The following is a 20,030-nucleotide window of genomic DNA, read 5'->3' on the forward strand; positions in this document are numbered from 1 at the left end:
GAAAAACCTGAAAAGCTTATGGATCGTGATCACGTGCAGCAGCCCTGCATGATGTATGCCTGAGAAGCATGGAGCTATTTAACTACCTCAGTGTCAGGGAAGTTCAAATTCATCGATGCTTGGCTCAGTATCAAGCTACATCAAAATTGGTTAATCAAAGTTACAACAAATAACACCTAATAATAGTGTTTATAGGCGTAGCGCTGCTTTGTTTACAGATATAACTATAAAAAACGATATATTTCTAATGTTCCATAAGCGCCATCTACTGTCAGAGATTGAATTTGCATTTTCATTCAGCGTGTCTGCATTGGTCAACCACGACAGTGGTACAGTACAATACCATAAAACATCTGTTTTTATGAATGACTAATAATAGTTAGTGCGCTTGGTCTAACAGGAACTTAAAACAGTGTGCTTGTGAAACATAGTAGTGACGCATGCAATTTTAAACTAGGGGGGTTTACTAGAATTGAAAGTGTTTAAAGACTTAAAAACTTTCCCTAATGAATTTCATTTGGATTAAGAGAGTTCTCTTTATACTGTTTTAATTTTAAATGATCTTTAATAGCAAAACAAAATCCCTAGTAAATACATAAAACCGTGGTATTTTAGCTATTTAAGTTATACATACCCAAAAAACAAATAATTAAACATTAGATAATAAAACTGTTACTTATTGCATCTTTCCTCTGTGAATTGGCCTTTGTTTTTAGGTGACGTCTGCAAGCGCTTTCGCTCAGACTCTGCGCAGATACACCTCTCTAAATCACCTGGCCCAGGCAGCTCGTGCCGTCCTGCAAAACACAGCGCAGATCAACCAGGTGCTCAGTGACCTCAACAGAGTGGACTTTGCCAATGTGCAGGTGTGTGTGACTAAACAAACCCCCTCACATTTCAGTTAGATTTGAAACTGGACACTGTATTTATGAAGACTGAACTAGAGCTTTCATCTGTCACCATCTGAGATGAACACTCACTTTTTGTATGCATGTCATGTGGGTGTTTGTGGTCTGTCTAGCTATCAGGGAAACGGAAACCCATAATGTTTAGCATAACATAGAGTTTGTTTCCTTGAAAGTGATTTTAATTAGTGGGTTTGCTGAGTATGCCAGCCGTCATTTAGCTGATGATTTTATCCAAAATGACTTTAAGTACACATATTAATAAGGTCACCGCTGGGTAAGGTGTCTTACTCAAGAGCACAATGGTGATCGTTTGTGGATCAGCCCTTGTGGAATGAAAAAAAGTTTTGGTGACAGTTTGGTCATAGCTTTAACCACTAGGCCATAACAAAAAGGGAAATACTGACTAATTTAGAGAGGAATATGTTGGCGACGTGCACCAATCACATTTTCTTCAGAATGTAAATGTACAGTTTATTTTGCTGTTTGTGATGGATGGATGGATGGTTGGATAGAAAACAAATATAGATAGATAGATAGATAGATAGATAGATAGATAGATAGATAGATAGATAGATAGATAGATAGAAAACAAATATATAGATAGATAGATAGATAGATAGATAGATAGATAGATAGAAAACAAATATAGATAGATAGATAGATAGATAGATAGATAGATAGATAGATAGATAGATAGATAGAAAACAAATATATAGAGATAGATAGATAGATAGATAGATAGATAGATAGAAAAAAATAGAGATAGATAGATAGATAGATAGATAGATAGATAGATAGATAGATAGATAGATAGATAGATAGATAGATGGATAGAGAGACAGACAGACAGACAGACAGACGGATGGATGGATGATAGGCAGAAGGACAGACAATAGATGTATAGACAGATAGACAGACAGACAGACAAATGGTTCTTAATATCAAAATGTAAAAAAACAAAAAACAGTTTTTGCTGCTTAATATTTTTGAGGAAACCCTGATACGCTAAAAGAACAGCATTTATTTGAAATATTATTTTTTGTAACATTATAAATGTCTTTACTGTCACTTCTAATTAGTTTAATGCGCCCTTGCTGAATATAATTTTTATTTTATTTTATTTTTATACTTCATGGTTTCCTCAAAAATATGAAGCAGCACAACTGTTTTCAACACTGATAATAATAATAAATGCTCCTTGAGCAGTGAATCGGCATATCAGAATGATCTCTGAAGGATCATTAATAGATATCTCATTTAGTTCGGGTTTTTGAATCCCAATGTGCTTTCTCCTGTAGGAACAGGCCTCTTGGGTGTGCCGGTGTGAGGACCGGGTGGTGCAGCGGCTGGAGCAGGACTTTAAACTGACCCTTCAGCAGCAGAACTCTCTGGAGCAGTGGGCAGCCTGGCTGGATGGTGTGGTCTCGCAGGTCTTAAAGCCGTACCAGTCCAGCTCTGCCTTTCCAAAAGCAGCTAAACTCTTCCTGCTGAAGTGGAGCTTTTACAGGTGAGCTCCAGAAGGTTGTACTAACATTAGGCTTGTGCTCATCACGAGGGATTTGTTCTCTGGGGTGGACAAGAACATGAAGTGACACATTAATCCTGTTCCAAAACCTACTGAGAACTGTTTTCTATTTGAAATGGATTCCTGTGATGGCAAGGCTAAATTTTTTCTTCCATGTGTAAAATGAAAATTACAAAAGATTTAGAATTTTGAGTGTGAGTTTTCAGCATCATTACTCCAGTCTTCAGTGTCACATGATCCTTCAGAAATCATTCTAATATTATGATTCCCTTTCTTATTATTATCACTGTTGTGGAAACTGTGATACATTTATTTCAGGATTCTTTGATGAATAGAAAGCTCAAAACAACAGCATTTGTTGCAGTCTGCGCACAATATGATAATTTGTTCCCTCATTTTACTAAACCGTGGCTACATTGTAATTCATTCCCTTGTTTTAGTTAAATCAAATTGAGGGAAATAAATTAGTACAGTGTGACTATAATCAAATGGGAACAAGTGGGAACAAATTCTTATTTTGGGGCCACGATATGTATATTTTTGTCCGTATGTCATGTGCGGGGCTCCGTAAGTATATTATGAAATAACTAACTAAAATTAAAGCACAAATATAAAAAATACATTAAATTTATAATAAAACATTTAATTTGAACTAATATATAAATTCAAATATATATATATTAGGGCTGGGAATCGATTAAAAAAAATTAACTAATTAATTGCACAATTTGCTGTAATTAATTGCAATTAATTGCATTTCCACCAAGCTTGTAATCATCAATATTTAAACTTACAATCACCTAATTAAATTAAACAACACATGAAAAAAAGGAACAGAAAATCGCCCTATATTAAAATAATATTAAACATGAATATATCAATATATTATTATTTTTCAATAATCAGCATAATCAATTTAACAGATTACACCACCCAATACACCACAATTATTATTTTTTTTTTCTTTCTACTAATTATCAAAATAAAATATATTCCTACAAATCTATTATTACCAGAGCCTGTGATCAGAGCTTTTACCATTGTTGCCCAGCATGACTATACCAGCTCAGCAAACAGAAATCTACAGAGAAATTTCACGTTATTTGAGTGGACTTTACTTTTCCAGTGGGGTGGGGTGGGGTGGGGTGGGGGGGGGGGGGGGGGTAATTGCGTTTTTTTTTTAACGCGTTAAACATTTCAAATTAATCGCAAAAATTAACGCGTTAATTCCCCCAGCCCTAATATATATATATATATATATATATATATATATATATATATATATATATATATATATGTATAGGCTATATATATATACAGTGCCCTCCACAATTAATGGCACCCCTGGTAAATATGATCAAAACTGGCTGTAAAAAATAAATCAGCATCGTTTATCCTTTTGATCTTTCATTCAAAAAATTTGCAAAATTCTAACCTTTCATTGAAGTAAAAGAATTGAATGTGGGGGGGAAATCACATTATGAAATAAATGTTTTTCTCCAAAACACGTTGGCCACAATTATTGGCACCCTTTTATTAAATACTTTTTGCAATCTCCTTTTGACAAGATACCAGCTCTGAGTCTCCTCCTATAATGCTTGATGAGTTTGGAGAACACCTGACAAGAGATCAGAGACCATTCCTCCATACAGAATCTCTCCAGATCCTTCAGATTCCCAGATCCATGTTGGTGCTTCTCCTCTTCAGTTCAGCCCACTCATCAGGTCAGGGGACTGGGACGCTCATGGCAGAAGCTTCATTTTGTGCTCCGCAACAAATTTTTGTGTTGATTTTGATGTTTGTTTTGGATCGTTGTCCTGATGGAAGATCCAACCACGGCCCATTATAAGATTTCTAGCAGAGGCCGTCAGGTTTTTATCTGTTGATATTTGATAGAATCCACGATGCCATGTATCTGAACAAGAAGTCCAGGACCTCCAGCAGAAAAATATGCCCACAACATTAAAGATCCAACGGCATATTAAATTGTACACATGGGGTACTTTTTATCCTTGTGTGCACCAAACCCATTTAGTGTGTTTGCTGCCAAAAAGCTCTTTTTTTAGTCTCATCTGACCACAGAACCCTGTGCCGTCTGAAGTTCCAGTCGTGTCTGACAACTGAATATGCTGGAGTTTGTTTCTGGAGGAGCGAGGAGGATTTTTCTTGAAACCCTCCCAAACAACATGTGGGGATGTAGGGTTTTTTTTTTTTTTTTTTTTTGGCTTTCTGACCCCAAGACTCAACTAATCTCTGCAATTCTCCATCTGTGATCCTTGAAGAGTCTTTGGCCACTCAAACTTTCATGCTCGCCGTGCATTAAGACAGTATAGACACACGTCCTCTTCCTGGCAGATTCGTAACATCTTTAGTTGATTGGAACTTCTTAATTATTGCCCTAATGGTCAAAATGGGGATTTTCAATTCTTTAGCTATTGTCTTACAGCCACTTTCTATTTTGTGATGGTCAACAATCTTTTGCTGCGCATCAGAACTATATTCTGTGGTTTTACTCATTGTGATGGATGATTAAGGGGATTTGGCCTTTGTGTTTCCTCATATTTAAACTCCTGTGAAACACGAAGTCATAGCTGAACAGTTTCATGTTCCTAGTCACCCTGGTGTGCTAAAAAAGGTAAATATTAATGGGAATATACTTCAGAGTTATTTTACTTGTAAAAAATTCTAGGGGTGCCAATAATTGTGGCCAACGTGTTTTGGAGAAAAGCATTTATTTCATAATGTGATTTCCCCCCACTTTCAATTCTTTTACTTAAATGAAAGGTTAGAATTTTGCACATTTTTTGAATGAAAGATCAAAAGGATAAACGATGCAGATTTATTTTTTACAGCCAGTTTTGATCATATTTACCAGGGGTGCCATTAATTGTGGAGGGCACTGTATATATATATATATATACAGTACAGGCCAAAAGTTTGGACACATTACTATTTTTAATGTTTTTGAAAGAAGTTTCTTCTGCTCATCAAGCCTGCATTTATTTGATCAAAAATACAGAAAAAAATGTAATATTGTGATATATTATTACAATTTAAAATAATTGGTTTTCAATTTATTATACTTTATATTATCATTTATTTCTGTGATGCAAAGCTGAATTTTCAGCATCATTACTCCAGTCTTCAGTGTCACATGTGACATCCGGTCTATCACATGATCCTTTAGAAATCATTCTAATGTTCTGATTTATTATGAGTGTTGGAAACAGTTCTGCTGCCTAATATATTTGATGAATAAAAGGTTAAAAAGAACTGCATTTATTCAAAATAAAAAAATATTTTCTAATAATATAAATCTTCTTTACTATCACTTTTTATCAATTTAACACTTCCTTGCTGAATAAAAGTTTTTGATTTATTTCAAAAAAAGAAAGAAAAAAATGACTGACCCCAAATTACTGACCAGTAGTGTATATTGTTGTTACAAAAAAATTCTATTTTTAAAACATTTGCTTCTTTTTTTATTTTTATTTTTATTTGTTTACTTTTTATTCATCAAAGTATCCTAAAAAAGTATCACAGGTTATGAAAAAATATTAAGCAGCAGAACTGTTTCCAACTTTGATAATGAATCATCATATTAGAATGATTTCTAAAGGATCATGTGATAGACTGGAGTAATGATCCTGAAAATTCAGCTTTGCATCACAGAAATAAATGATAATTTAAAGTATAATAAATTGAAAACCAATTATTTTAAATTGTAATAATATATCACACAATATTACATTTTTTTCTGTATTTTTGATCAAATAAATGCAGGCTCGATGAGCAGAAGAAACTTCTTTCAAAAACATTAAAAATAGTAATGTGTCCAAACTTTTGGCTTGTACTGTGTATATATATATAAAATAAAATAAAATTAATGAATTATTGAGAAAGATTGTCTATTTTTCTTTATCACTATTTCTTAAACAATATTTTGTAGTTTTGAATAAAATATGCCTATATTTTAATCAAATATATCTATATATAATTTCCTCCAACTCTGTTAGTCTTCTTGAAAAAGGTCTTGAAAATATTCTCAAAGTTTGTTGCAGTCATTGTGGGACTCCTGTATCCATGACAGATGTATGCAGCGCTCCCTTAGATTTTTCTAAAACAATAAATCCTTAAAGGCAACACAATTTTTCTGTTTGGAGCAGGTTTCATATTGCATGTTAGGTTTGCACTGACTGTTGGTGCCACTAACTGTAATTTCAAGTATGTTTCACTCTTACTCATCTCATGTGTCTTCCCCCCCCAACAACTCTCTTCTTTCTCACACTTCCTGTATTCTTTCTTTGTTCTCTCTTTAGCTCGATGGTGATCAGAGACCTGACTCTCCGCAGTGCTGCAAGCTTCGGCTCATTTCACCTAATCCGTCTGCTCTATGATGAGTACATGTACTATCTGATCGAGCACAGAGTTGCCCAGGCCAAGGGTGAAACTCCCATTGCGGTCATGGGAGAGGTACAAACACACACGCACTCAGAAGCAAAAATCGTTAATCTCAGACACACTTCTCATTTCGATGAGTTATACAAAACAAAATTGCGTCATGCTACTCATAACAGGATATAAGACTGAGGGAACTGTGAATGACTGATTCTGAATTGAAAAGAGTGTTTTAAATGTCCTAATTCTCTTTTGCTCTTTAAGTTTGCAAGTCTTGGCCGAAGTCTGAACCCACTCGATCCTGATAAAGGTTAGTAGTTTTACGCACAAAAACCAAACACTTAATAATCTTTTAAATAACAAACAAGCACACGGATAGATTTGCTATGCCAAAGCTTGATATATTCTCAATCACAGACTTGTAATTGTTTCTCCTTAATTTACAAAATTCGGGTTTAGTGAAAAAATCGCATTAGCTTCCCAGAGGACTCTAGTAACCACATAGCAATGCACTAAAACATTCAGAACACCTTAGCAGCCAAATAGCAACACCCTAGCAACCAACCAAAACACCCTTGCATCATGGCAGTGGCTTGAGGAAGTGTGCACCACTCACCATTTAGTGTACTTTTAAAGGCACAGTATGTAAGTTTCGCCGCTAAAGGCCTCTTATTCAAACAATAACAAAGGCGTAGCTTGACGGCGTGAATGAGTGTGGAATCATGGGAGTTGTCGTCTTCACCTCCTCAGCCAAAGGAAAGCAATCCGATGGGACTCAGGCAGGCTTGGATGAGCTAATGTATAAACGTTTTATTAACGTTACTGTGGTATGAAGCAGGGTGGGGTCGAAAGCCTGGGACATTTTACGTTTTTTTTTAACGTAACTGACACTGACGCTCCTTTCATTTTGTTTTTTATGCATATTTTACGGTTAAATGTTATGTTAGTCACATGAAAAGATAGCATTATCTCTGTGGCTTGGTAAAAACATGTTACTCGCTACATGTTACATGTAACTTATAAGAAAACAAGAGATTCAAACAATAAGACTTATGGTGATGAATGATACACGGGGCAACTTTTTGAGCAATGTTGTCACCAACGGGCAACCAGGTGAGACACAGGGACCATAACCGATCTAAATTATCCAGATAGAAATTTGTTGCCCATTATCAATGGGAAAGTGCCCAAGCAACAACATCGCTCAGCAACATTGCCAAGCAACATTGCTCATTGCTCAAAAGTTGCCCCATGTATCATCACCTTAACTGTGTTGGGCTATTTAACAATGATCAGTTTTCTGTCAATAAAAGTATCCAAATTGTTGCTCACCTGTCTAATAAAACACATAATATGTTAAAGCGTCTTTCGTGTTTCCATGGTTTCTATGGAAGTAAAACCAGAAACCGGTGTTAACGCGGATATGACGTCATTGACAGGCGACGCAATGACACTGGTTAAAATACCGAATTTCTTTGAATTAAACATTGTTGGAAACATTTGGGATGATGTAAGTACACAAGTGAAAAAAATATTTTTTGGGATTTTTTAATAAAAAAAATCATACACATTGTGCCTTTAAATGTATATATATTAATTATTATGTACAGTGATTTATAATTAAAACATCTGACATTTTAAAATGTAAATTACATTATCGATTTTTGAAAAAAGCATTGAATTTATATTAAAATAATAAAAATGTATGTGTATTTAAAATTAATTCATTATTATTTAATGTAATGAAAATGAATTGATAATAAATCTGAAGTATTTTACGTGTTTTGAAAATATGTATAAAAAAGAAAAATACACCGAATTTCTAACAATAAAAATGTATAGGTATTTATAATAATAGGCAACAATAACAAGTAATTCTTATTTTCAGTCATTTGTAATAAAGTTTTATTGTACTTTTAAAATTATTGAAAAAATTACATGGATTATGAATCATTTTTAGTACTGAATAAAATACATGTATTTTTATAATTGACATTCTCTGTATGTCTGTGTGCCTCAGAAGAGGAAGAGGAGGAGGAAGAAGATAGTGAGGATGAGTGTCAGGAGTTGTCTCTGCAGTCTGATATGGGCGCTATCGGGGACGAATCTCTGGAGCCGCCCGCCAAGCTGGCTCGAACCGACCAGAGGGTGCTGTTCACCACAGGAAGCATGGATAACTGAGAACTTAAACACACACACACACACACACACACATGCCCCTACAAGCACACACTACACATGATAATCACCCCTGATTTGTGCACTTAAACCAACACATGCATCTAAAAAACATAAATGCTGCAGCTTACATATTTACACAACATTTCAGATGTTCGTATGTACATTTCCATGCCCGTCGATGTCTCAAATGCACATATACACAAGCATTCACTGAAACACAGAGACACACACGCTCATAACATGAACGCGATCATCGATAAACGTATCATATCGAGATCGTGTATCGCTCACTAAGAATAGCCCTTGAATCTAAACCTGATTCTGTGTCTATAGCTGTTAAGACGCAAGAACACAAATGAAAACTGCTGCAACTGGATCCCAAGAGCCGTTCGTGACGGACTGAACTCTGATTGGCTACTGAAACCTTGAATGAAACTGTCAGTCAAGCTTTTTGAACCTGTAAGGGTTGTGTAGGGAGAAAAGATGGACTGTAAGTGTGCGTGTTGTGTGTTGATGTATACTTTCTGCCTATCCGTGTGTTGTTTGTGTGATGGTGAGTGACCCCGGGACCTTATCGTTTTATTGGCTAATGGCTAGCGCGAATGCGTGTGTTTTTGTGCATGTGCGAATGACCGTTCGTGGATTTCAAGAAGTGTTGATAGTTGTTTTGGTCAGTGGTACCATTTTTTTAGTTCTCGATGCCTTCAGTGACTGCCATGTCATTCAATGTTTAAAGCATATTATAGCCCAGCTCTTTAAAAACTCGATTTCCCATGAGTCTACTAGGTGTACGTGATTCAGCTGGGTTCTGTTAAAAAATAAAAAATAATAATTCTAGGGCTAGGATACATACCTCTGCAAATGACAGCAGTTTGCCAGAAACGAGAGGAAGGTTTTTGCTCTCTTCTTTTTTCCCCTTTGTTTATTTATTTATTTATTTAAAAACATTTTGTTGCACTTTTTCCTCTTGAGGTTGGTACAAGACATTAGATGTTTCTGTCCTTTTACTTTTTTTTAATATGGTCACATGGTGACAATCTTGATGTGTACAGCATTGTCTAACACTGTTTAGTGCATATTTGATGGTTTGCTGTGTATTTGAGATTCGGGTCAAGATATTTTACTAGAACTCTTCAAACAAACTTGACACCACTGCCCATATAGCTAGGAAATGTAGAAGTAGAGAGCGAAAAGATCTTTCTGCCCTGTCCTTCTCAAGACTCATTCGTTTAATCCTTTTCTTGTGTTGTGGCATTAATGATTATTTATTGATCAATTTGAGAGACCTAAAGTACATTAAAACTATATCCCATATCATTCAACATATGTAAACAATGATTTTTGCTGCTGTATATCTGATGGGAGTATTGAGCAGCGCACAAAGATGCTGACTGATCTCAAACCAGCATATAATGCTTTTCTTTCTCTCTGATTCTCTTGACAGAACCACAAGAAACATATCACAATCTCTGTAGATCCTCTCTGTATGACAGCCATAGCAAAATGAATTTCCCTTTTCACTTTTTTTGAAGTTGTTTCCATTTCTTGCTTAAAAAAAAAAAGTCAAACACAAAAAAGTGTGGCAGTGTTTTGAGTAATCTGAACCATGAGAATGGATGTGCCTTTGCCGTTATCAAATTGAATCCAGATGTTTTTAATTTAAAATATGAATAAATTAATAATTTCTAAAATTGTGAACTGTTTTAAATATGTAGTTATATCAAGTTGTATTTTTTTTTTCCCCTCAAGCACTCTTAAAACCTGCAGTTTCACATCTACGTTGTTGTAGGTGTCTTGCTAACAACCTAACTGCAGTTTGTAAGTGTGATATCCTGCCCCCCCCCCCCCAAAAGCAAACGTGACAAAGAAACATCACATGTGGTAATGAGAGGGGGTTCATGCATTTACTTGCCAAGGTACTTTCCTGTCAGACTGTCACATTATGTGCCTCAGACATTTCTGAGAAAAGCAGCTCATCAATATCGAGAAAAAAGAAAGGCAAAGCCAGAAACTTTTGGTGGTACTAAGAAGCAACTGAATTTGCAGTTACTTCAGTCTCCAGTGTCACATGATTCTTCAGAAATAATTCATAATTTCTCAATTTCTCCCAAAAGTAATTATTTAATAATTTGGGGAGATTTAAAAAAATAAATAATAAATTAATACTTTTATTTAGCAAAGGCACATTAAATTGATAAAAAAAAGACAGTAAAGACATTTATGACATTTATAAACATTACTAAAAAATATGTTTATAAATGCTGTTCTTTTGAATTTTCTATTCATCAAAGAATCCTGAAAAAAATCAGTTTCCACAAAAAATATTAAGCAGCACAACTGTGTTTGACAATGATAATAATAAGAAAAGATTCTTGAGCATCAAATCATCATTTTAGAATGATTTCTGAAGGATCATGTGACACTGAAGACTGGAGTAATGATGCTGAAAATTCAGCTTTGCATCACAGGAATAAATTACATTTTAAAATATATTACAACAGAAACCAGTTAATTTAAAATGTAATAATATTTCACAGTATTACTGTTTTTACTGTATTTTTGATCAAATAAATGCAGCCTTGGTAACATTAAGAGACTACTTTCAAAAACATCACACACACACACACACGCGCGCGTGGTTAGCACTACAGGAGTGTTCACTGTAGAGAGAAGTTTAGGTCTGGTGGAAATTTTCAGTCAGACCACAGAGCTCTCTTTCAAATAGATTTATTCAAATAGAATAAATACTTTTTTTTTCCATACACAGGCATAGCACAGGCAACTATTTAGGGGAGGTTCCATGTTTGACCATCAATAGGGGGCAGTATAACATTGCTTGTGGTTGAAGTAAGACCAAATGTGTAGGAGGAAAGATGGGTTTTTTTTTTTTTTTTCAGTAATGCTGGCACACACATCACAGGACAAGAGAGACATTATAATTTGACATTAGACGAAGCAGAAAGCTGGTAGTTTATCAAACCTGGTGTATTCACTTTAATTTTACACTCTTCAAAATAACGTTTCTTTATTAGCATTCATGGTTTAATGAAGACCCTTTAACATCCCTAAAACTGGAAGGTTTTTTTTTATAGTGGAACATTTTTCTTTAGATTATGTTCTTCAAACAAAGAAAAAATTAAACTCTCAAAGGTTCTTTTATAACCCAAAAATGGTTCATCTATGGCATTGCTGCAAAAAAAACCCAAACAAACAACCTTATTTTGGACCCTTAATTTTTGTGTTCATCTAGTTTGAAGAAGAGCCCAATTGAATTGTATTTATTTTGGCAGTATCAAAAAACTTTCAGAACTTGGCTGCAGAAGTTTGAACAGATGCTTAATGACAAAACTGTTTTCGATTGCTTAGGACTGGTTGAGTTTTTGGGCTGGAGAAATGTCACCCTCTCACAACAGCTGCAGTTAGTAGATGCTAAGCATCTTAAACTTGAAGTGACAACAGTCTGATCAGTACATCATGACAGCTTCTTGTCCAAAAGTGTCTTTAATTATCACTGTACTTTTAGAAGTTAGAGAGTAAATGCTTTTCTTTCTAAGTGTTCCTAAATTAACACTGGTCATTTTTATTGTCTTTTTTTTTTTTTTTTATCTGTTTTGTTGCCATGTGCTACATGTCTGTTTAACCCACAAGTGTTATTGCAGATGCCGAGGGGATTTCAGAGTTCTCAAACTGATGTGACAAAACACACTTGTGGCTTTTCACACTACCCTTATCATTGTTCTAAACCTTATTTTAACCTCAGGTAGAGGAACGTTTCACCCTTGTAATTTAGAAGCATTCTTACTTTTTGTGCGAAAAGTCCATTCAGGAAAAACGTAACAGTACTGTCGATATACAAACATGCATTATATAAAATGAGAATCCACAATGTCAGAGTCTTTGTAAAAATGGTCGAGAGCTGTGTTAACCCGTGTAAATTAGCTGTGTGAAACGTGAAGCAAGATAACCCAGGATTCCATTTCCTCTGGGTTTACAACATTTTTCTCGCAATTCCGTGTTCATATGTTACAATTCTTATATACTCGTAATTGCGAGAAAGTCAGAATTGTGAGTTCTAAACTAAATTGCGAGAAAGTCAGAATTACGAGTTATAAACTGAACAGCGAGAAATAAAGTTAGAATTAGAAGTTATAAACCGAACAGCGAGAAATAAAGCCAGAATGAGTTATAAACAGAATAGCGAGAAATAAAGTCAGAATTGCGAGATATAAACCAAATAGCGAGAAATAGTCATAATTGCTAGATATAAACCGAATAGCGAGAAATAGTCATAATTGCTAGATATAAACTGAATAGCGAGAAATGGAGTCAGAATTGCGAGATATATACAGAATAGCGAGAAATAAAGTTAGAATTAGAAGTTATAAACCGAACAGCAAGAAATAAAGCCAGAATGAGTTATAAACAGAATAGCGAGAAATAAAGTCAGAATTGCGAGATATAAACCAAATAGCGAGAAATAGTCATAATTGCTAGATATAAACCGAATAGCGAGAAATAGTCATAATTGCTAGATATAAACTGAATAGCGAGAAATGGAGTCAGAATTGCCAGATATATACAGAATAGCGAGAAATAAAGTCAGAATTGCGAATTATAAACAGAATAGCGAGAAATAAAGTCAGAATTGCGAGTTATACTCTAAATTGTGAGAAATAAAGTCAGAATTGCGAGATATATACCGAATAGCGAGAAATGGAGTCAGAATTGCGAGATATAAACTGAATAGCGAGAAATAAAGTCAGAATTGCAAAATATAAACAGAATAGCAAGAAATAAAGTCAGAACTGTGAGTTATAAACAGAATAGCGAGAAAGAAAGTCATAATTGTGAGTTATAAACCGAATAGCGAGAAATAGTCATAATTGCTAGATATAAACCGAATAGCGAGAAAGAAAGTCAGAATTGCGAGATATAAACCAAATAGCGAGAAATAGTCATAATTGCTAGATATAAACCGAATAGCGAGAAATAGTCATAATTGCTAGATATAAACTGAATAGCGAGAAATAAAGTTAGAATTAGAAGTTATAAACCGAACAGCAAGAAATAAAGCCAGAATGAGTTATAAACAGAATAGCGAGAAATAAAGTCAGAATTGCGAGATATAAACCAAATAGCGAGAAATAGTCATAATTGCTAGATATAAACCGAATAGCGAGAAATAGTCATAATTGCTAGATATAAACTGAATAGCGAGAAATGGAGTCAGAATTGCCAGATATATACAGAATAGCGAGAAATAAAGTCAGAATTGCGAATTATAAACAGAATAGCGAGAAATAAAGTCAGAATTGCGAGTTATACTCTAAATTGTGAGAAATAAAGTCAGAATTGCGAGATATATACCGAATAGCGAGAAATGGAGTCAGAATTGCGAGATATAAACTGAATAGCGAGAAATAAAGTCAGAATTGCAAAATATAAACAGAATAGCAAGAAATAAAGTCAGAACTGTGAGTTATAAACAGAATAGCGAGAAAGAAAGTCATAATTGTGAGTTATAAACCGAATAGCGAGAAATAGTCATAATTGCTAGATATAAACCGAATAGCGAGAAAGAAAGTCAGAATTGCGAGATATAAACCAAATAGCGAGAAATAGTCATAATTGCTAGATATAAACCGAATAGCGAGAAATAGTCATAATTGCTAGATATAAACTGAATAGCGAGAAATGGAGTCAGAATTGCGAATTATAAACAGAATAGCGAGAAATAAAGTCAGAATTGCGAGTTATACTCTAAATTGTGAGAAATAAAGTCAGAATTGCGAGATATATACCGAATAGCGAGAAATGGAGTCAGAATTGCGAGATATAAACTGAATAGCGAGAAATAAAGTCAGAATTGCAAAATATAAACAGAATAGCAAGAAATAAAGTCAGAACTGTGAGTTATAAACAGAATAGCGAGAAAGAAAGTCATAATTGTGAGTTATAAACCGAATAGCGAGAAATAGTCATAATTGCTAGATATAAACCGAATAGCGAGAAAGAAAGTCAGAATTGCGAGATATAAACCAAATAGCGAGAAATAAAGTCAGAATTGCGAGTTATAAACTCTAAATTGCTAGAAATAAAGTCTGAATTGCTAGATATAAACCAAATAGCGAGAAATAAAGTCAGAATTGCGAGATATATACAGAATAGCGAGAAATAAAGTCAGAATTGTGAATTATAAACAGAATAGCGAGAAATAAAGTCAGAATTGCGAGTTATACTCTAAATTGTGAGAAATAAAGTCATAATTGCTAGATATAAACCGAATAGCGAGAAATGGAGTCAGAATTGCGAGATATAAACTGAATAGCGAGAAATAAAGTCAGAATTGCAAAATATAAACAAGAATAGCAAGAAATAAAGTCAGAACTGTGAGTTATAAACAGAAGAGCGAGAAAGAAAGTCATAATTGTGAGTTATAAACCGAATAGCAAGAAATAGTCATAATTGCTAGATATAAACCGAATAGCGAGAAAGAAAGTCATAATTGCTAGATATAAACCGAATAGCGAGAAAGAAAGTCATAATTGTGAGTTATAAACCGAATAGCGAGAAAGTCATAATTTTGAGTTATAAACAGAAGAATAGCGAGAAATAAAGTCAGAATTGCAAAATATAAACAGAATAGCAAGAAATAAAGTCAGAATTGTGAGTTATAAACAGAATAGCGAGAAATAAAGTCAGAATTGCGAGATATAAACCAAATAGCGAGAAATAAAGTCAGAATTGCGAGATATAAACCAAATAGCGAGAAATAAAGTCAGAATTGCGAGTTATAAACTCTAAATTGCTAGAAATAAAGTCTGAATGAAAATCATAAATAAAGTTGTAAAAAAAAAAAAAAAAAGAAATAAAGTCTGAATTGCGAGATATAAACCAAATAGCGAGAAATAAAGTCAGAATTGCGAGTTATAAACTCTAAATTGCTAGAAATAAAGTCTGAATTGCGAGATATAAACCAAATAGCGAGAAATAAAGTCAGAATTGCGAGATATATACAGAATAGCGAGAAATAAAGTCAGAATTGCGAATTATAAACAGAATAGCGAGAAATAAAGTCAGAATTGCGAGTTATACTCTAAATTGTGAGAAATAAAGTCAGAATTGCGAGATATATACCGAATAGCGAGAAATAAAGTCAGAATTGCAAATTATAAACAGAATAGCGAGAAATAAAGTCAGAATTGCGAGATATAAACCAAATAGCGAGAAATAAAGTCAGATTTGCAAGATATATACCGAATAGCGAGAAATAAAGTCAGAATTGCGAGTTATAAACTCTAAATTGCGAGAAATAAAGTCATAATTGCGAGATATATACCAAATTGCGAGAAATAAAGTCAGAATTGCGAGATATATACAGAATAGCGAGAAATAAAGTCAGAATTGCGAGTTATAAACTCTAAATTGCGAAAAATAAAGTCTGAATTGCGAGATATAAACTGAATAGTGAGAAATAAAGTCAGAATAAGGACTGAATAGCAAGAAATAGTCAGAACTGCGAGTTATAAACTATGGTTTTCTGAGATAGTCCTCAAATGGTTCAGGTCATAATAAGGGAGGAGTTACTGTGAACATAGATGACCATAAGTCTAAGTGGACATCCTTGACATGCGGAGTCTCACAAGGCTTAATTCATGCACCGCTCCTGTTTAACTTGAATATGGTCCCACTGATGTCCAAACTATGGTCCAAATAATGAAAAAGAACCAAACTGCTTACCACAGCTATGCAGATCTCATTAGCCCTATCGCCTAACGATTACAGCCCCATTGACTCCCTGTGCCAATGCATAAATTAAGTTAACAGTTAGATGTGCCTAAACTTTCTTCAGTTAAACAAAGACAAAACTGAAGTCATTGCATATGGAAACAAAGATGAAATTCTCAAGGTGAATACTCTAGTGGTCCAAAAAAATAAATAAAGTCAGGAATCTTGGTGTGATTTTGGAGTCGGACCTTAGTTTCAGTAGTCATGTCAAAGCAATAACTAAATCAGCATCTTATCTAAAAAATATTGCAAGAATTAGATGTTTTGTTTCAAGTCAAGACTTAGATAAACTTGTTCATGCTTTCATCACCAGCAGGGTGGACTACTGTAATCGACTCCTCACTGGCCTTCACAAAAAGACCATAAGACAGTTGCAGCTGCAGCCCAGTCACATCAAACCAGTCCTCAGGTCTTTACACTGGCTTCCAGGTGCATTTAGAATTGACTTTAAAGTATATTTCTTGTTTATAAATCACTCAATGGCCTAGGACCTCGGTACATCGCAGATATGCTCACTGAATATAAACCAGATCACTCGGATCATCAGGATCAAGTCAGAAATACTATGGGTTCACTCAAAGCAAGGCAAGTCCGCTTTTAGCCATTATGCCAGCCGTAGCTGGAACCATGCCGCTCTCAGAAGAGATCAGATGTGCTCCAACAGCTTCACATCCAAGACTCAAAACACATCTGCTTAGCTGTGCATTTACTGAATGAGCACTGTGCCACGTCCGACTGATTGCACTTTATACGTTTCCTATTCTCATTCTTTTTATAACGGATTTAATACATTTGAAATCAATGTCTCATATTTAGTTTTTCTTATTTCCTATGCACTTGTTGTTGGTGATTATTTTATGATCCTTTTTATGTAAAGCACTTTGAATTACCACTGTGTATGAAATGTGCCATATACAGTAAATAAACTTGCCTTGCCTAAATTGCGAGAAATAGTCAGAATTACGAGGTATAAACTCTGAATTATGACTTTTCTCGCAATTCTGAGTTTATAACTCGCAATAATTCAGACTTTAATTCTCGCAATTTTCGAGTTTATAACTTTTTTCCCCTCAGAATTGCAAGAAATAAAGTCATAATTACAAGTTATTTTAGTGTTGTGTGTGACCATGATAGTGCTTTGTATTTATGTGCATTTTGTACACTGTTTGCACCTTTTATTTATCAGTATATAGCTATTTGTGATGAACTTATTTGACTTATTACCCCCTGTGTTTTGGAGGTTGAACTTGTCAGTATATTAGTATAAAGGAACAAAACAGATTTTAGAACTTCAGTAGGTTGGCATAGGCCTATACAAGTTAATGAAATATGTTTTTTTTACTGTAAATTTAAGTTCAAATCCATAAAACCAAAATGTTTTGCTACTGTAGGCTATTTACTATGGTAAAGTTCTGGCAAACCACAGCTGTTTTCATAAACTTTTATCTTGAGCTTTCTTCTATGACGAGAGAAAACGACAAATTTCAGGATAGAGAGCGAGAGGGCATTTGGAGCAGGTTTGAGGACGTAAGCTGAGCTGCTGTTCAATACTCTGAGACGTCTCGCTATATTTGGACATCTCCCCTGAGATCTGGCCCGTGCCAAGTTGCCCCTTTCCCCTCCTTTTTACCGTTTTCCGTCAAGACCATGACTAATACAGTTTTTCTTGATTGCTTAAATACTATAACTAGGCTTTTGAACTAAATTATGTCAAAACCATAACGCCATTTATCAAAAAGCACACCCATTTCCCTAAACTATAAACTTCCCCTGTTTTGACACACGAGTCAGATTTGTTGAACTGTCACTGCAAAACTACAAATCCCTTCATTCATTGCTTAGACCATGTTGTCATTTAGAAAGCAATAGCATTCAATATTGTGAACTCAAGTCAGCACAGCTTCAGCTAAATTAGCATACAATTACCCAAGTGGAAACACTAAAAGTCAAAATTGATCACACACCAATCAGAACCTTCAACAGATAGATAAAAGGGCCAGAGTCAGTTCATTCCGTTTTGGAACAATGGATCCAGAAAGACATGAAGGAAGAGGTCGAGGACACTGCAGTGGAGGAGGAGGAGGGTGAAGGGGCAAGACGAGACAAGACACTAGTTGCCCATGTCTTTGTCCATGGTATGACTATGAGGGAGGCTGGGCTACGAGTCAGGCCAAATTTGAGTCGCTTCACCGTCGCCTCAATCATAAGAACCTTCCGGGAGAAAAACAGGTTCAGTAGATGTACTTCAGACTGCTCTCTACTGTAACTTTTGAGAGCTGTACTATGTGCTGTTACAACACATACATGTACTGTAGCTGTTGCACTATACTGTAATAAAAAGAAATGCATCAAATTGCCTCACATACAGATTGAGATTCTCTGAATGCTTCCATTCTGTAAAATACAGTTACAGTAATCAGTAGGCTACTTCTATTTTTCTAGGACACAGAGGCGATGAAATGGAAGAAGCCTGCCAAATATTTCAGTTGATGCGTGCCAGCGGGGAACAGGCATGCAAGAGGATTTTACCCCCGCTGCCTGGCTAGGGCCAATATACCCTGTGATGTGGACTAGATTCTCTGGCCTGACCCAGACCAAAGACGGGATGCTGAGGCGGAATTCATTATTTTGTTTAATTTTGTGTGTGTGTGTGTGTTGGACTGTGTAGTACATGAATGAATACAAATTTGCCAATGTATCCATTGGTTGTCTTTTGTGTTCATCATGTGAAAAGGTGAGTGTTTTGAGTGTAGAGCTTAATTTTGACCTGAAAATAGGATGTTTGGGGAACTGGGGAACTTATGGATTTGTGTTTTCTGTTTTGAGAATACGAGGCATAGTTTCAAGAAATGTGTTTAAGCAATCGAGAGAAACTGTAATAGGCCTACCAACTATTCCACATGACGCGGAAGAACGCGTTCTTTACGTGTCAGGATTTGGAACTCGTGCCAGCGCTGCCGTTCTACACGTCTACCTCTTTTATATCTCTCTCCTGTTGTTCCTGTTGCTCGCACGGCGTAGTGTGTGAAACGCTGCGGCCAAGTCTTGGAGAGAGAGCATATGCCCATCTCTGCCTCTCTCACTTTCTCTCATCCTGACATGTGTGTCCTCCTCCGTCCTGCGGCCACCTGCGAGTCTTCCTGTGTCCCTTCTGCCATTGCTCCGCAAACGTTTTTGAGCTAATATTGAACTCGCCAACGGCTACTGCTAACGTGCCAACGGCTACTGCT

At 35.2% G+C, this 20,030-nt stretch overlaps 1 protein-coding gene across 3 annotated transcripts in view; it reads left to right on the top strand.

Moving 5' to 3' along the window:
• Nucleotides 1-10,984, top strand: part of rfx1a (regulatory factor X, 1a (influences HLA class II expression)) — a 33,073-nt gene extending 22,089 nt beyond the window's left edge. For all 3 annotated transcript variants that reach the window (XM_079889115.1, XM_079889116.1, XM_079889117.1), the window contains 5 exons: nucleotides 717-866; nucleotides 2,207-2,415; nucleotides 6,753-6,906; nucleotides 7,096-7,141; nucleotides 8,852-10,984. In XM_079889115.1, coding sequence (XP_079745241.1) covers nucleotides 717-866; nucleotides 2,207-2,415; nucleotides 6,753-6,906; nucleotides 7,096-7,141; nucleotides 8,852-9,012 — 720 coding nt within the window. In that variant the 3' untranslated portion in view covers nucleotides 9,013-10,984. The remainder of the gene's footprint in view (nucleotides 1-716; nucleotides 867-2,206; nucleotides 2,416-6,752; nucleotides 6,907-7,095; nucleotides 7,142-8,851) is intronic.
• Nucleotides 10,985-20,030: the final 9,046 nt, after the last annotated feature.

The sequence above is a fragment of the Squalius cephalus genome, assembly GCF_949319135.1.
Source record: "Squalius cephalus genome assembly, chromosome: 1".
In the NCBI taxonomy this organism is placed as follows: Eukaryota; Metazoa; Chordata; class Actinopteri; order Cypriniformes; family Leuciscidae; genus Squalius; species Squalius cephalus.